The 18,624-nt window shown below is 31.7% G+C and overlaps 1 protein-coding gene across 4 annotated transcripts in view; it reads right to left on the bottom strand.

Annotated features, from left to right (window-relative positions):
* Nucleotides 1-18,158, bottom strand: part of LOC117123561 (slit homolog 2 protein-like) — a 101,557-nt gene extending 83,399 nt beyond the window's left edge. For 2 of the 4 annotated variants that reach the window (XM_033269535.1, XM_033269536.1), the window contains exons 1-4: nt 17,423-18,158; nt 16,259-16,330; nt 15,931-16,002; nt 10,392-10,463 (exon numbers count right to left, since the gene is read on the bottom strand). In XM_033269535.1, coding sequence (XP_033125426.1) covers nt 10,392-10,463; nt 15,931-16,002; nt 16,259-16,330; nt 17,423-17,598 — 392 coding nt within the window. In that variant the 5' untranslated portion in view covers nt 17,599-18,158. Of the gene's footprint in view, nt 1-10,391; nt 10,464-14,941; nt 15,048-15,930; nt 16,003-16,258; nt 16,331-17,422 lie in introns of those variants that run through there. The other 2 variants (XM_033269537.1, XM_033269538.1) reach the window with 2 other exon arrangements.
* Nucleotides 18,159-18,624: the final 466 nt, after the last annotated feature.

Below are 18,624 nucleotides of genomic sequence, written 5' to 3'. Positions count from 1 at the left end.
GACTGCTGATTGACGCTTATTCTTTCTAATTGTGCCATACGCTCATTTCCTTTTAGTTGTTTTTTCACACGTATATACATTGATTTGATGTCCCGAGTGATTTGTCCAATTACCAACTGTTGAAGCCGGTTGATTATCATACCAATGTTTGTGGAGTTCACACTATATCGGCTAAAAAATTTACTGTAGAAATGTCAGGCCTCGTTTGTACTGGATGAGTGATGATTTACCACCTTCACGAGTCACCTGTCGTGGATGTTAATGAACGAGGGCTGAGGTTGAAGCAAAGTGATGTGTACATTTTACCTGAGCTTTATGATGGACAGATACGCCCTGAAATCCTGGGCTGAAGATTTTGTTGCACTTTCTATTCAGTAAAACTACTTACAAAACTTAAAGTTAGGGTAATCACACTACAGAACCGCAAAAAGCATTGTTGGACTGAAAAAATAAATCTATACATTCGCTTTTATTTTACACACATGCAGGAGTGTGACATCTCTGAGCACAGCCATTTCTTACCTACACGTCTGAAGGTGTGTGAGGGGAAAGGTTACATGTGTGGAGGTATGGGTATAGGGAATGAGGATATAGATTTCTTGTATGTCTGCAAGTTGTAGGGATAGGTGTGTGGGTATATATATGGGTATCTGTAGAAGGTAAGCTTTTTCCATTGGAAGGTGTAGCTGTGTATTTGTCCTATGGTCCTCTCTGACCTGGTTTCTTCAATGAACTAAGGACAATACAATTGGAAACCAACAACTTCAATAGGCTCATCAGTAAGGGTAAGCTGAATATAATTAGTCCTACCTCAAATACTCAAATAGCTAAGATAAGAGGAATCATCCTCTTGTGGTCCAGGTGGTACAGGAGTGGCAGTGGGATTGAAGCCACCCACATTGATTCAGGACCTTTCCAGATTAAGTAAATCCTACAGGGATACATCTTATATCTGCTATCAGAACTCTACTGAAGGCCAAATAAACCTCCAACAGAATACTGCGTGTATCAATATCAGATTAACTGGCCTAAAATATGAATTTATTTAATGTTCATCTGTGTTTTTTTTTTCTCAAAGTAATGGTGTTTTTATGTAATTGTGTTGACGTTTTAAGAATCTGTGTACATTAACCAAATTTCTAATGTATTTTATTGTATGCTGGACGAATAAAGGCTGTGAATTGCTGCGCATTCATTCATTAATATTTAAACATCAATAAATTGAAATTCAATATTCATATAAATAATTTACCTATTTTAAAATATAAAAATCATAATAAGGCAGTGAATTAAAAAAAAATCTACTGGTACTTGTGGTTTGTTCTATTTTTCGTCATACAAACTGAATGTTCTTTTATTGTATTATAATATCTTTAAAAAATATTTTCTTACACTTAATGACTACTGTATATTAAAAACAGTATTCCTTTTGAAATATAGGCCTACTGTATTCATATACTGAAAAATGATTGATTGATTTGGGATACATTAAATAGATCATTTAAATAAATTGCATTAGCATAATACTGTCTTATAATATATTTGTGTTATTGTTAATGTATAGTATGTTTTATAATTTTTATAACAGTATTCCTTTTGAAATATAGGCATACTGTATTCACATACTTTTATACTGAAAACTGATTGATTGATTTGGAATACATTAAATAGATCATTTAAATAAATTACATTAGCATAATATTATAATATAGGCCTATTTGTGTTTATTGTTAATTTATAGTATGTTTTATAATTGTTTATAACAGTATTCCTTTTGAAATATAGGCCTAATCTATTCATACACTTTTATACTGAAAACTGAGATTGATTACATTACATTAAATAGATCACATTAGCATAATATTATTATAAAATATTTTTGTAACTGCTAATATATATAGTATGTTTTATTATTTTTTTTTTGTGCATTTTATTATTAATTAATAGTTACCTAATGTTCTAATTTCTATGTATTTTTTATTTGTATAAATTCATAAAGTGCATTATTTTTGTCTACTTAAATGTGAATAAAGAAAACTGAACTGTCAAATCAATTTCACTCTACAATCTGTGTACTACGCTGACATTTTCGAAATCTGAATCGGAATCAGTAGTCTAATCTGCTATTAAAGGCACATCATTATCGTAGACATAATGCTATTCAGTTTGAAGGTGTCAAAAGTAAACAAGTAACTGGGAACAATAAACACAAGGTGTGAACACCCTTTGATCAGTTTTCCTAATGAGTTTCACTATATTGTCTGGCAAATTAGACTAATTAACAGTAATTCTGAACCATTCAGCATTGACCAGCTGGGTACACAAACTTTCATGAGGGATACAATAAAACTAAAGAGAAAAGAGAGACGTGCAAAAGTTATGCATGTGCCTCAACAGACAATGAGACCTTTACATGAATTGACCATCACTGACCAGGTTCAATAGAAGTTTCCAGCATACCAATCAACCTTAAAAACTGACCAATCAGAAGAGAGCCAGGAATATTTACTGTCCTACAAATGCAAGAATTTTTTTATTCCTTGTTCTGCATACTTATTTTTTTAAAGATTATTGGAGGACAGAATAAAAATAAAAACAAAATTTTGTTTTCTTATTTAGCAAATAGTTTTTCCAAAATCATCCAGACGTAAGAGAAAATAAAAATAAAATTTTATTGGTGAATGTAAAATAGGATGGTTAAATTTATATAATTAGGAAGAAATATACATATCTTTTGAGTTTTCAAGGCAGTGGAGGGCAGTTCCTTGTTTTATATATAAATGTGTCCTGATAACAGTTATTATTACTGTACACAGTTTTTTGACATGAAAATTTGAAAAAATGCCACTTTAAGAATGTTGTGTTGAATATGAAACGTGGACCTGATTGACAATCACATCACCGTGATCATGACAAGCCATGCACTAATGCTGACAAGCCTACAAACAAGGTGGTGTTCATTTTATCTATTCAATGTCCACCCGTTTGTACCTTTCAAACGGCAGTAATTAATTACGAGGGATCAATCCCTAATTTGTATAACAGTCTCTGTCTACACTGGCCTAATAATTACCATTATAAGCAAAACATTTTTCAACAATTGATTACAGAGCTGGGGAAGGACCGATTCTTATCCGTTCACAATGGCAAGGAAACCCTAAATCAATATTGGTATCATCAATTACCACCTTTAGTTGTAAAGAAGATGGGTTAATCAATAATAAAAATTGGATTGATTCACAGTAGGGTGCACAAGGCTAATTTTTGACAAATCAAATGTGAAGTGAAGACTAGGCTTAAGTTATAGCTGGCAATTGGTTGCTAAATTGTCTTTTTTAAAATTTTCTCATTATTTTGTGAAGGTGGTCATAAATTATTCATGTATTACTGTAAGTACATATTTTAATGGAAATTGCACAATATAAGTTAATAAATTATTATTATTATGAAATGTAAGTCTTATTATAATTATAAATTTTTACTTTAATAGAATAAATACATTTAGTGATTTAAATACAATATCCTGACAAAAATAATTAAAGTTTATAAATATTTCATGACTACTGTAGTTCTGTACTGTAATTATTATTTCAAAATAATCCTCTTAACAGTACACAGACTTTCTACATTCAACATTCAAAGAATTAGAGAAAATAATTAATCCTTAGTATTTGATGAATGATTGTGGGGGGATAGGATTACCAAGTCAAAGAGAAGAGGCCCGAAGGCATGGCTTCTCATGCACAATTGATCTCAAATTCGATAAACAGAATGGTTTTGCTTGGCTAATACAGCACCGGTAATTGTAGATAAACATCAAAACTGTATTCACTATTGATAGACTTCTGAAGATTTATTGGTGTATTATAAAACATGTATAATTCAATGTTTTTAACAGTAATTTGATCATCAGAAAGTTTACACAGTCTGCAATCCTGTACAGTAAATGGTCTAACATGTGCCGCAGTAAACATGAGTTTTCCCGCTAAGTGCTGAAGCGCTTATTAGAGATATTTTTCTTTTTTTTTAATATTGGTTTGCCAGGCAAGGGAATAAAGTCAATGAATCAATTAATCAATGTTTAATATTGGTTTATAATTTTCTAGAACTACCTTTAAAATAAGTTTTTCTTACCGGCCGTGATATTAAAGCCAGGCTTAGAAGGGGAAAAAAACCCAGATTTTTGAATATTTAAAAACTGGGTGGGGGAGGGGGAAGGTGGAAAAAGAGGTGGTTACACCCCTAAGTTAAATCTTTATAAGTGAGCTAATAAACACGTCGCCAAAATGTTCATAAAATGTATCAAAAATTACACTGAACATCTATGCGCGATGTCATGGGCGTAGGCTGGGGGTACAAACCCCCACCCCCATGATGGCAAATTAATTACACCAAGTGGGTTAAAATACTAAAAATGAAAATTAAGTTCATTGGTATAGAGATTTAGTTCCACATTCTCAATGTTCACAACCCAGACTGTTTTGCAACCCCCCAGACCAAATCCAGCCTATGCCCCTATGTGTCTTTACTAGTGTATATTTAAATACAAGTGCGAACAACAGTAGAATATCATTTACCCATTGTAAAAATTCAATCCAATGTGAACACGGCCTAATACTTTCTAGAAGTTTAATGAAAGGTAAAGGTATTTTTTAAAAGTTAATAAATAATATAATCTGGCTAGTGATGTATTTTCATAGCGGACGTCAGGAATGTGATTCCTTGTTAAATGTGACATAGTTAATCGTTGATTTCTTTCACTTCACCAATCTTGAATATAATCCACTTTTAATGCTATTTATAGGCTTAAGGTTGCATAGAGTTAACATCAAAAGAGTGTTTTATATTTCCTTCTCCGATCTCTTTTATTTCAACTGGGCTTGATTTTGTCTGTCATTTTCAATTCAAAAAGTTTGTTTTGAGAGAATACAAAGATGAAAAAACATGTCAAACCACAGTTCAAATTTCAAACAATGATACACCAAGTTGGTTGTTGGAGAGACAGACTTTTCTTTTGTAAAATTTCACTTGCAACAATTTAACTCCTTTTTAAAAATAATATACAATCCTAATTGTCTTAAGCTGGTACTGTAAAACAAAAAACACTTTTAGAATATTCAGCCTTGTGGAGTACTGTACATTTGTAGTGTGGAGACATGGAAATAACGTTCTAGAATTATACTGTACAAGATGATCACCATAGCAAAGGAGAGATTTCTCTGCCGTAGGCTAGGATAATAAGACAAGTTCCAAATGTATTCTGACTTGCTTGACTGTGACAAGTTCTCTCAGCTCAACACAAAGGCTATATTATTTATTGTAGGAATATAGTCTAGTCTTGAGTAGCATCTATCTGTTAAACAAAAGCTGTACTACTGAACTGGAACAATATTTTTTGTAGGTAGATTTTATCAAAATGTTCTTGTAATTATGGCATATTTCCCATCGTGAGAAAAACTGGTGAGGTTTGCCTCCTCCAATATTATATATATGAAGGAATGCCTGTAAAGATTGTGACACTATTGTTAGGATATCTGACAGATTAGTTGAATAAAGTCCTGAGAATAGCTTTAATTTATCAGATTACAACACACGTTACAGCCTTCAAGGAAAGTTATCTTCATATTCTGCTATAATGCTGATACGTAAAGCCAAGCTAAGCTCCATACCACAATTCTTTACAAATTCTACAGTGTAAACTACAAAGAAACAGTGGGGTTTGACACTCAATGGGTGTCAAATAATTTGAATACAAGCACAGCAGAACCCTCAATTACTGACACTTATTTTATGAATTCTCGATTTTAGGAATGCAAAATCTTGACAACCATGTCCTAAGATATTATTTTATGTATGTTTGTCTTTACAAATTAAATTTTACAAACATATATAACACAGATCTTTTAATTTTTAATGTTTCCCCATCAAAATTAATATATTTATTTGTGAAAGAATTTTTGTCAACATCATATCTTAATGGTGTAATAGAATCACTACCTACTATTCTCCATTACAACATAAAAATGTTCTACAGATGATACGCTTTTGATAGGTCCAGTATTACAAACCAAACCTTTAGTGGCTTTCTAACTGCTTAATATTTTGGCTTACCGGTAGGCACTTTTAGACAAGAGGCAAGAGATCACGCTTGTGCTTCAATTAAAAAATCAATTGATGTTTAAATGTACCATACCTAATCTTTAAACATCTTCTAGCAAGTTGATAAGAGAGCAGCTTAGCTTAGTCGGCTAAACTGGTGGTAGATCCCTTGGTCCCCTGTTCAATTCCCATCGCTGCTCTCCTTGTATTTCAGCTGGAGGGCAGAAATGCAGGTTACGATAGTGCACCGTCATTCGTATGAGATGTTTAAGCCATCGGTCCTGTGTGTATTATGGCCCATGTGCACATTGAGAATGCAGTACACGCTTCGGGAAAGAGTAGTGGATTGTACCCCGGTTTACTGCACAATCACCACCAGAAAGTCCCCACTGGAAATAAGTCTTCTTCAGGCTTTCATGGGTTATCCATGGTGTTAATACAGAATAAATCCATCTTTCCAACTTGTATTAGTATAAATTAGTAATTCTCAGATTTATTTTGATTTTTAAGGTACATATTTAAAATGAAAACTGCATTACTTACTTTATATTTAAATAAATTAAAAAATAATTTCCATTAAAAAATGTAGTGAAGAAATAATGCAGTACATTGCCCCATATAGCATTTTGAAGATGACTAAGAATAATCAGTATCAACAATGTCCCAGACATCTGGTTGGATATTCTATACTGTAGCTAAACGAGTCAGAAATGAGAGCCACTTAACCAAATGGTTTCCAATCTACGAAAGTATGAAGACTGACTTGTGTTAATACAATATAATTTAGTACAATGGATAACACAATTATCTTGAAAGCCTAAAACAGACACATGAACTTTAGTTAATTGCATATAGCATTATTAAAGAGGCACTTAGTGGATAACACACTTATACAACATTGTACTATTTAGTCAATGTTTAAATTCCTATTAGAAAAATATTGACAATTTTAAATGATGAACTGAAAGTAAATACAAAATAATATAAATGGTAAAACATTCACAAAATGTTAGGTGATTAAAAGGACTAGAAATTGAAAAATAAAGATCTACAGTATTTAAAAGGTGAATGTAATATTTCAAGAGAATAATAAACCAAGAAAAGGAGTAAGAAGAAAAACACATAACAGATGTGAAGAGGTTGTGTTTCTTCCAAACACAATCAAGGCTTCTTTCCTGTTGTTGTCAAATTCCTCAATTAATATCTATAAAGCTGTCACTTCTATTTATCATATTGTTACTTAAATTGATTTCTAATTACAGTAGAATTTAAATAAACAAAAACGTTCAAATCTTTTCAAAGCATGCGCAATCAAAGCATATTTTATGAATTAAAGGTTGAAATTAAAACATTAAGCCACATTTTTTATGAATTGGTGTCAAAATTCCCACTGTGAAGAGAGCTATTTAACACCTTTGACAGCTTCCATATGCTCCAAGCCTAGCCCATCAGAGCCAAATCAATTAGATTCTGTACTTGATAACAAACAAATTATTCCACAGGCAAGGCACAGATTTAAAGAAGAACCACATTTGTCATTCATTAAGTTATATTTATGAAATTGTAGGTTCAACCACACACAACAAATGCATGATCAAAATAATAATTTGAAGTATTTCTGATGTAGATTTCCCCTTTTGTTCAAATATGGGGATGGATCGTTCAGTTTTTTTTTCTAAATTATAACATGTTCTTCATTAATTAAAACTGGAGAGTAAGAATCATATCAAAATTAATATAATTACAAACTATATTTTTACTCTATTAGTTGATTTTTAGTACAACATTGAAACGAGAAAAATGGGCTATCAGTTAAAAAAAGTACTTTTAAGCTGTAATATAATATAGATATGAATAAAAATTGTACCTTCAATACAAGTATCAGTACAATACTACCACAAATGATCTAAAAAGTGTTTCATTATAATAAGTACCACACCAAACATAAATTTTTTTGACTAGGCATTGATCTGGAATACTTACTATTAGATATATTTTAGTTTGACAAAAAACTTGGCACTTGGAAAGTAGTTATAATTCTTGCAACAACTCAAATACAACACATCATACTATTTTAACGCTTTAGTAATAAATGCCCTTCTCGAATAAACGGCTTTCTAAAATTAAGTGCCGCACTGAAGCTCAAGACATTTTAAGCGCTGACAGCACTTATTAGGTCGTTTACTGTATGATTGTTATAGTCTAAGATTTTCTATCAATGAGTGATCATAAGATCGGCATGATACAGTACCACCAGTCATTTTTTTAGCTTCAATTTTAAAGGGGCTGACCTAACAGGAAATTTAATAATATCTCAGTATCTAAGACATAAGCCTAGTTTCAGGCCTAGGACTTGAAAGGTTTACAACTGTACCTCCTCAACAATTCACCACATCCAAGTTGGCTATGCTAGAAAACTTTGCAACCATTCTTGGGCGATTATCTTTGTACTTTCATTTTCAGCCTGGAAACTTCTTTTCTTAAACTACAGATTTTATCTTTTAGTCTTTTTAATAAATCCTACCCCTAGGAGTTACTAAAGGAAACGGAATGGTTTATAGCTAAACCAGATAGTTTTTCAAATATCACTTTAGCTTCAAATGAATAGTGCAGCTAATAGATTCAGTGATTGAATTACACAGTAGCTAATTTTATTATGCAATATAATAATGTAATTAAACAATTTTGGGTTAATTTTATTCTCTCTTTAACATATTTCCAAACATTTTCAACTTTCAAACAAAAGGAAATACCTTTACAGGCCTATGTACTTTTAGAATATATTCTTATCTTTATTTGGTCCTTGTTCAGTCAATATTTTGTTCGTATCTCCAATGTAGCAAAGGTATAATTTAACAATAACCTTGAAAAGACTAAGGAATATCATAGCATTGTATTTAATAACCAGGCCACAAAAGATGACCTAACTTTAAGAGTTTTGTTTGACCAGTTCCGAAATTTATTACAATAGAATGACATTGCTATCAACAATTCTGTGGTGACACAATTTTCTCAAATACAGTATATAACATTCATAAAAATTTATAGTAAATCATACTGACATGATATTCAATAAACATCATGATCCAATGCCAAGATGGTTTAATAAATGCTTACATGGGTTTTATTTAAAGATATATTATACATTGGACAAGATAATTTATGAACTTGGCTATAGAACATATTTTATACATGCATGTAGGAATAAGGCTACTGTACAGTACATAGGCCTACTGGAAGATTCTCAATAAAATAAACAAAGTCTTAGATTTTACGTTCCACCTACAATTTTTGTTTACTATAAGTGACTGGAGTTTTTTTGGGGGGTTTTCTCAATGGCAACAATGCTCGGACCTCAAGTACCTATTATAGACACCACCTAGGACCAGCTGTGAGATCTACAGTCGATTTAAGTCCATGGGTAGATTTCATGGATATTTAGAAAATCCCCTTTGCATGTATTGTCTGGTTGGACATGAAAAGTCACCCTTTGATTCTGATTATAAAAGCCAAGTATTTCAAGGGTGTTTAGCAGACAAAAACCACTAAACATTGTGCAGAATTCCAACAAAACAATCACAAATATATATCGTTTAAATCCTCTGGAATTCTATCTACAAAATACTCTACGTTGACAAAGTTTAATCTGGTCTAAAAGATAAAGCATTGTATAAAATGGTAATACAAATGTATACAGCATATTCATAGCTTCATGTGATTGCTCAAGAATATAGTTTTTATATGCTTGAAAATAAAAAGACCTAAAACCAAGGAAATGCCTGAAACTGAAATCACTAGGGCCAACGTCAATCTATTTTCCAGTACTGCAGTATACATTAATGTGCAAAGTCATTATTCACGTATACCGATAGTTGCGATTATAACTAGTCTAAAAACAAATGCTAGCGTTTAAACTCTGATATTATTTTGTAATATAGATTTGTTTCGTAGGCCCAAGTGTTACAACACAGCAACATTTGGCTCAAGTTTTTATGGTTCCTGCAATACCCATCGAATGGCACAATTGCAGTTTCCTATCGGAACTTTGAAATTTCCCAAATCTGGAAGCCTTTATAAATGAGAGGAAACATGAACATATTAAACTCTGCTTTAATCATTTACAGTACTTGCTAGCTTGCAACATCACATGAAAAAATCCTGAATGATTGTTAATAGGATTTCCACATATTAAATCTGTACTAAAAAGTAGTTTAATGTGTCTGAAAAAAAATCTTTTAATTAATAAAAGGTAGAAACATTAATAAATAATTCATTAATATCATGATACTTACAGTCTGTGCATACGTTCCATTTGCGCAAACAAAAGTTCTGGTAAACTTTGCAACTTATTATTATTCAAGCGCCTGAAAAGAAAATTGTATATATTAAGAAAACTTTTAAAATGTAATACGACTAATAATAAAAAATATTAAAGAACCAGTAAAATTAATAACAATATATTTACAAAACACTATGCATGATACTGACTGAACAGGGTACATTGTAAATTAGTAAGATATGACGTCTGCCAAAAAATGTTACAAACCTCAACAATTTAATTAAAATTTTAAGAGCTCATTTAAGGATTAAATAAGTTATTAATTTCTCACTAGAATCAGATTAAATGATTTAGTTTTGCTGTACACACATACATTTTACAACAAAAATCCTTAAATTGAGTAGGCCTACCACCAGTCAATGAAAGAGTCTAGGTAAAAGAATATAGGAAGTATAATATTTACAGTAACTGTCCGTCAATTTACTAAGAAATCTTTTGCCCATTCACAATTTTAATTGTAAGTTAATAAGTTAAATACACAAAATAAGCTATTCAAATATGGAATTGATTTTTTTTATTTTTATTTTTTAGCTTATGACAAACAGTACATCTTTGAGTACCAGTATTTATTCAATTTCTCATTTTGTTTTTTTGGTAATATTTTTTTTATAAATATTTTAAGTATCAAATCCAAACATTATCGTAGTCTTAACATAAATTATTGGATGGGTTGATACTATGGTCATTTCAAACAGTGCTATGCACAATCTGCAACCCAACACGAAAAAAAATCTATTAATATTCTCTGGGGGTTGTAATTGGCTATAATTTTAGAAGATTAATCGATGATATACCTAATTGAATCAAAAGGCTCTGAACTTGCCAGAAATATCAACATTTGTATCAACATAGCTTAAAGCCAATTCCTAATATATATATCACCATTAAGCTGCAATAAGAAGAATTTTTTTTATTTGTTTAATTTGATGTGGAAATAATTGCACCAAAAAATCATTGCTAATGGGCATATAATTAGGGGATGTTTACCTACACCCAAAAAAGAAAATGACACCCTTCATCCGCAAGAGTGGTAACTGCCTGGGGTCATACAATGATACAGTCAAAAAGTATGAAAGCATCCGGACATTTTTTTTGCTGGGGTAAAAAACACAACCCCAAGCAGAATTGCACTCAGCGAGTCTTCCTTACTATAATTCAACATAAACAAAAAATTACTTAGATATGTAGAATACAGTAATAACCAGCATACTGTTTGTTATTTTTTCCATTTGAGACCTCCAAATGTGTCAAAAATTTCAAATAAAAATTCTTTCTTCACTCAATTGTACTTGATTTCAGGTACAGTAACAATTTTAATTATGTTGAAAAGTCAACAAATAATAATAATATAGACAGTTTAGATAAAAATAATAACCAAGAATTCAGAACATAGCAGCTACAGTAATAATATTCTAGATACCTATAGTAGTTTAGACAAATCTATTAATAATCAATGAGTTACATATATTGTAGCTAATATTCTTTTAATGTGGATTTATAAAACATTTTGCAAAAAGCTTCCGTAGTCCAAATTGCTGACCAAGTAATCGTAAAATATGCATACATTTTAATGTTTAAATTCAAGTTTACACTTTTAACCGCCAAATATTCTTGACTTGTAATCTACATTTCTTTTCTCTTTTCTTTTTAAAAATTCAGTTCAGATGCTAACATAATTGACAGAAACCTGTCACTATGGTAATTGAATTGAACCTGTCATAAATAAGAAATCTTTACAACTGTTTCCAACTGTAAATGTAAAGGTAAATTAAATTAAATATCACTTTATTGTACTCACACCAATGTCTTTAAAATTTATTGTCTGTATTGAATATTGTTTTTATAGCAACTGTTAATATTTTGATAAATAAATATTTTGACAGTAAAACTGTTGATTATCATGCCAGATGTACAGAAAAGACAAGAGCAGTTTGTTGTCCTTCCAAAAGATTCTTATAAATATGGATTATGTTTCATAACAGCGATTTTGATGCTACATCAAATCTATGCATTGTACTTACATCCTCGACCTTGAGAGGTGTCGTTAACATTGGAATTTTATTGTCCAATAAACTTTTTCTTAAATTAAATCTTTACATGTGCAGCCGGCAAATCTAAACAAACAGACTCTTCTAATGAGAAATTAACACTATTTTGTAGCAAGTGTTGCAATGCAACAAGGCATGGATTTCTACCTATTGAGCATTTAATTTTGCGAGTACTCAACCGTGATGCGATCGTGTCAGAAACCTTATCAAATGGAGAAAAAGACTTTGTAAGCTCATTCGTGTCCAACAGACAACGGACGTGTTTTTCACTCTTTCACTTTCCATATTCTAATCTTTCTTTTTGTGATTGCATTCTCAAAAATGCAACAATTTTTAATTTCTACTAAAAACATGTATCTTACTCTTAATTACTCATATAATGTATAACCAACAAGAATAATAACTGAAGTGTTCAATTACGTTTGTTATTCATGAATTTCAGAAAAGCTACATGGAATTGATGTAATTTAACATATATTTCTGGTCCTACTACACCGTTATCTTCTGACTAAAAGACAGTGTTATCAGTGTTATCAACTATTACTATTTTACTTAAATACACGCTGCTGTTTTGATGTGATGTATCTGTGATTTCCTGTTTTTATTCATAATTAATAACTCAGTTTTGTAATTCAGATTTATTTCTGCAAGATATCTGTTTTATGTACAATTTTAATAAAGATAATTTGAATATAGAAAGACAAGGCATATATAAAATTCTTTATTCTACTTAGTGGCCATGGCTTGATGGACAAAAACGACAAAACATATCTTTTCCTTTTAAAAGAAATTGAAATAAAAACATCACTCAAAGTAGAAAATCTTTCATATTTCAATTATTTGAAGTAGTATGCAAATGCTAATAATTTTTTTAGGTATTACTGTATAATTTAATATTCATAATAAAAAGCCAATGGAGCTTTAAATATGCAATCTAATTACATGATTTGCATAATCAAATGTTGGCCTACATATGTACTAATCAATTTCCCATAAGGCTGCTGCATAACATACATACGAATAAAGTCAAAACAAATTTAATTTAAACTTTGCTTGGAAAATAATTCATTTAAGTTTTATACCTAAAGAAACAAATTGATGGTTTAAAATCTACTGATAGATGATTTTTAATACATTTAAACTAATTAAATTATATAACCAAATATCTTTTTATACATAAAGTTAATAAAAAATATAAATAAATTATATGTATTTTTTTATATGTTTTACCATATTTAGGGCTTACTTTAAACATTACAAAAATGTCATTTTCTATTCAACCAAATCGCCACATTTTAAAGTTATACTTTGCACTGTAACATACATTCTTGTGTATCCGTGACAATGGCACATTTTTCTTTCCACCAATGCTCTCCAAGAGAGCGTCCAACTCTACGACTACTAGTCCACACTGCAGGTTTTTAATTACTTGTCAGTGTGCACCAGATTTCAGGAGAGGCTTGTTTGATAGAACTCAATCTCTTAATTGCCTCAACTCATAAGCAGTTCGAACTGATTACATTAGGCCATGGAACTTTACACTCGACTTCGAATGAACTCTATTCAAAGACTATCCAATAAATGTATTCTCGCAGCTAACTGTCTCTTGAACACTCCATGCAGTATAATAGTTTTTTTTTTTAATCCTGTACCCAATCTTGCCAGGGTAAAACTACCATACCATACAAAATATGAATATATCAAAGTTTTTAAGTACAGTGCCCCCTACAATTCAAGATCTAAATCTCAGACCCTTCAAGATCACTTTTTTAAAGAACCAAATAACCCTCTAATTGCAGTCAAAACCCCAAGAAAACTATGTTTTCTGGTCCCAAAAGGTGGTCTTGTGTTGGCAAAGAGAGTAAAAAACGATAGAAATATATACAAGGCATTACTGTATTCCAATTGAGGCAACATAAACATTATGCAATGGAATTTCTAAATTACTTCTATCTGTCCCTCTTACAGTACATGACTCATATGATGTCTTTTAAATTGATTTTTCTCTTTAAATGCAAAACAGATAACATGAATTACTGTTAAGAAACATGTTATATATTAAAATGCAATGAACATTTTTCTTTGCAAAAAGCAGGCAAAAAACTTCTACTAGAAAACTGATTAATTGTATGTTGCATTTGAGTAAATTAGACATTTTTGGCAATAGACCTAGATATAAGTTACATATTTTCTCTTTTTTGCTTCGTTGATTACTTCAAGACTGAAAATATAGTGAGCTTGCATTTTTTGGTCTTTGGGCTGTGGTCCACTTGGGAGATTGGGAAACGACAGTCGTAAATATACCAGGGGTATGAGGCCTCCTTGAGACACTTCCAGCCCATCTTTGTGGCCCAGCCAGCCTCTTAAATGGATCACAAAAACAAACTTGTTCTACGACAATTAGGCCTACTGAAGTATATGAACAAAAGATAAGCAAAGCAAACATAATATTTACCTAATAATTATTATTGCATTAAATTCCCAAATTACGCTTCACAAGGTAAATTACCCACCTGAACTGCTTACATCTTCATTAAGAACATAAAAAGGTTTCAATTTTCAGGGGAATGAGATGCGCCCTCTATAACGTTCGTTTTTATTCTAAAATACTGAACAAATATTACTTTAATTTCAATGGATTATCATTTTGTGTCATAATTGGTTATATATTAATAATTATTAATTGAATCACACTGAAGGTAGTACTTTAATTAGAAACTCTTATGTTAGAAAATAGAGAAGAATTGCATGGCCATGCAAATCAGGTCTCTCGAAAGATGATGGACTTCCAAAAGGAATCAAGTCAAACCAAGGACTTTTTGGTTGTGTAATGATACTGCAAATAAATTTCTTTCAGTAAAGTTGCAATTTTAATCTTCTGAAACCTATAGCTCCAGCAGTATACGTTCAGATATCCTGTAATTGCTGCTATTAATAATGCTCCACGGATTCAATACTCCAAGGGAAATTATATTTATTGAGACCATTGTTGTATATTTGGGTTTACAATTAACTTGTTAATTGACTAGATTTACCGCAAATTGTTATGGCCTGTAGCATAGGGAAAATAAATAACCAATTTATCAGATTCCGAACGCTTCTCTGGCACCAAAGAATGTTCATCTTAGTTTGGTTGTGAGATGATATTAAGAGACTCGGGTTAGAAACAAGACTTCTAACGACCATATTTGATCAAAGCCGCCCGAAATAACTGTCCCTTTGAGATTACCGCGAATGAATTACTTGGGGGATAAAAAGAAAAATAAATTGTTTTCATTCCGATTTAACACTTGTTTTAACATTTTCTGCCGATTCGCTGGGCAGAGTCCGTAGCCCGTTGATTCTCAATCTCAACATCTTCCATGAGTCAGGGTTAGACAAGGACTTACGGTTTACTATCATTAATGCTATGTTAATGAAGCAGTAATCCACTCAAATACTTACATTCTTTCGACCGAGACAAGGTCAGAAAATGCGCCTCTTTCAATACTAACAAGTTGATTATGCATCACCTGTCTGTTGGGGATACAATTAAAAGAAAAACAAACGAAAGAGGATTAGAAGGTAAACAAATAATTAACTAATCATCGTCATTTATGATAGACGTCTTCAGAGCAGACGCAATTTACAAGGTTCGGCGACGTCGCGATTCTACGACAGCCCATACATGACGAGAGATCGTTATTCTCACTATTTAACTGTATTCGAAAAAAAGATTAAATGGCGACAGTTACAAACTTACGGATAGGTTAATCAAAGAAGATATACTTACAAGAATCTGAGATTCCTCAAGTCCGCAAAATCCCCCTTGAGTATTTTCGTTATGTTGTTCCCCGAGAGATCTCTGTGGATAAAGATCAAAATAGCTGAAGAGTTAGACACGAAGTCTCCAAAAGAGAGATTCCGCTAATACACGTTATTCCAATTATCCGGCTCATTCACACTTCTGAGCTACATTTTGCTAGTAGTAGGGGTAATCGTAAATCTACAACATTCAGTGAAGCCGTTTCAATTTTGTCCTCCCAGGTCTCCACCTTTACATGACCTAATAACACACTCCAAAAAGAACATAAAATCAAATCCAGGGCTTTAGGCTATACAAAAATTCAAAACACTATTAATATTATTTTGAATGATGTAAAAACAATCTCGCATGTAATTTATGTACGGCAGTAGTTACATTCGTTTATTTGTTCCAGACAAATAGAAATATGCATGTAAAACGTAAGCAATACCAATTTCGAAACCCAATACAATGAATAATATATTAAGAGTATACGTCGTATGATATTAATTTTTTTAATTTAAAAACAAAACAAGTAGTTTAATGTTTAATTTGTAATTATTTTGGTTGAAGATTGCAAAGATTTATTACGTAACAACATGTAAAATATACTTACGCTCTTACATGTAAGGAGTGAAAGCTAAGTTTAAATTTATGTAACGATTTCTGTGCTTTTTCTGTGCATAAAATGGAACATTATGAAGATAGGCTTCATTCTTCTTTCTATACAAAAATAATTAGCATACGGTCCAGCCACGTTAAAATTCATTACAAAAAACCAGGTAAGGGTGTTTTAATTAAAGGTTGAAGACAATAATTTTACATGTCTTCACGCTTTGTATAATTCATTATCAGTTTTTTCCATGTTTTTAAATATAAAATATAATAGCCTTGTAAAGGTATAAGAATGAATATTTAATCTTTTATGTTAATATACAGTAGTTACTAGTATTTTAGTATGCACCTGTATCCTACTTAAAGTTTCGTTAACTCAGTATACATCGATTATATTTTTACAACAAATATTAGCATATAATTACATTTAACTTAACTACGTAAAAGAAAGATGTAGTAAACAGTGTTAGAGTAGTGAATTCTGCAATATAGTTCTTGATGTTTGTAGGCATGTATGCAAACGTCTTGTTCACTTACAATTTCTCTGTGTTTATTGGTATTCCACGGGGGACGCGCGTGTGTCCAGAATTACTACAATCAACGTTTGATCCGCCACACACGCACCGCTCAGGACAGCGACCAGCAGTCGCTCCAACAAAATATAAAACCAGTATAAAAATAATCCTCAGAGATCTTGTGTTCCTAACATCCATCTTGAATAATGAAAAGTAAATCCAAAAAGTAGAAAAAAAAATAATTCCAATGGTGTGAACGCGATTAAGCGCGCAACATAAAAATTGTCGATTGAATAGGGCAACTCCTCAAAATCGGCAAATTCCCAGATCACACGTTCGCGACCAACCCCACTTACAAAAGCAAATCACAAAACGGGTATGTTTTGCCCAAATAATCGCACTTTATTTATATGTCTTCCCTCATAAACTGTTTGTTTTCCAGTGGTGCATCACAGTGGGGAAGCGTATAATTCCTAAGGTGTAAAGTCCGCATAAACTTACAATTGCTCCACTAATTAGTCTGTTTCTTAGAATGGTATCCTTCGCTCACCTATTAACGAATACAAAAACAGACTGTGCGTGGATACTTATGCCGCTAACTTGCACGCACGTACTTCTGTGATCTCATCTATTCCTTTAATAAACCCTGTATGTATAATAACAACTAGCGGCGTCCGTTCTTGGCAGCCTTCGGCATGACGTCACTAATACGGGAGGTGGGACTGATATTTGAGCGGAACAAAGAAGCAGGCGTAGCTTACGAAAGACCTAACTTAAGTGACAGTCCGCTTTCACGATTGACAGTTCGCTGGAGTCCAGTAAGAATGGAACAGTCCATACATTCAACAGCCCAGATACAGTTTAGTTAATAGGTATTTATTATATTATTCATCAATCGGTACTAAATATACATAAAATGTGTTTATCAGTTTTACTTTTAAACACGAAATTATTGGTTACTGTTATTTGTGAGGAATATACATACACTGAGAAAGTACGCATCACACAAAAGTTACCCCTTTGATTATAAATCGACGAATCTACTACAGACCTACGGTTTACTGTAGTAGACTTTAGAGCAGGTGATGAAATACCAAGGACATCTAAATGTAAAAAAAACGGTCCACCATGTATACAGAATAAGTTAAAAGTTAAACGTGTAAGAATCGTCATTCTATTGTCAAAAATATACATTACATACTATGTATTAATTAGAAAACAAGA

Source organism: Anneissia japonica, unplaced genomic scaffold (genome assembly GCF_011630105.1).
Source record: "Anneissia japonica isolate Jap-2015-1 unplaced genomic scaffold, ASM1163010v1 scaffold287714_len2871179_cov188, whole genome shotgun sequence".
NCBI lineage: Eukaryota > Metazoa > Echinodermata > Crinoidea > Comatulida > Comatulidae > Anneissia > Anneissia japonica.
Note: the sequence above shows the minus strand (reverse complement) of the source record. Positions and strands in the feature narration are given on the sequence as shown.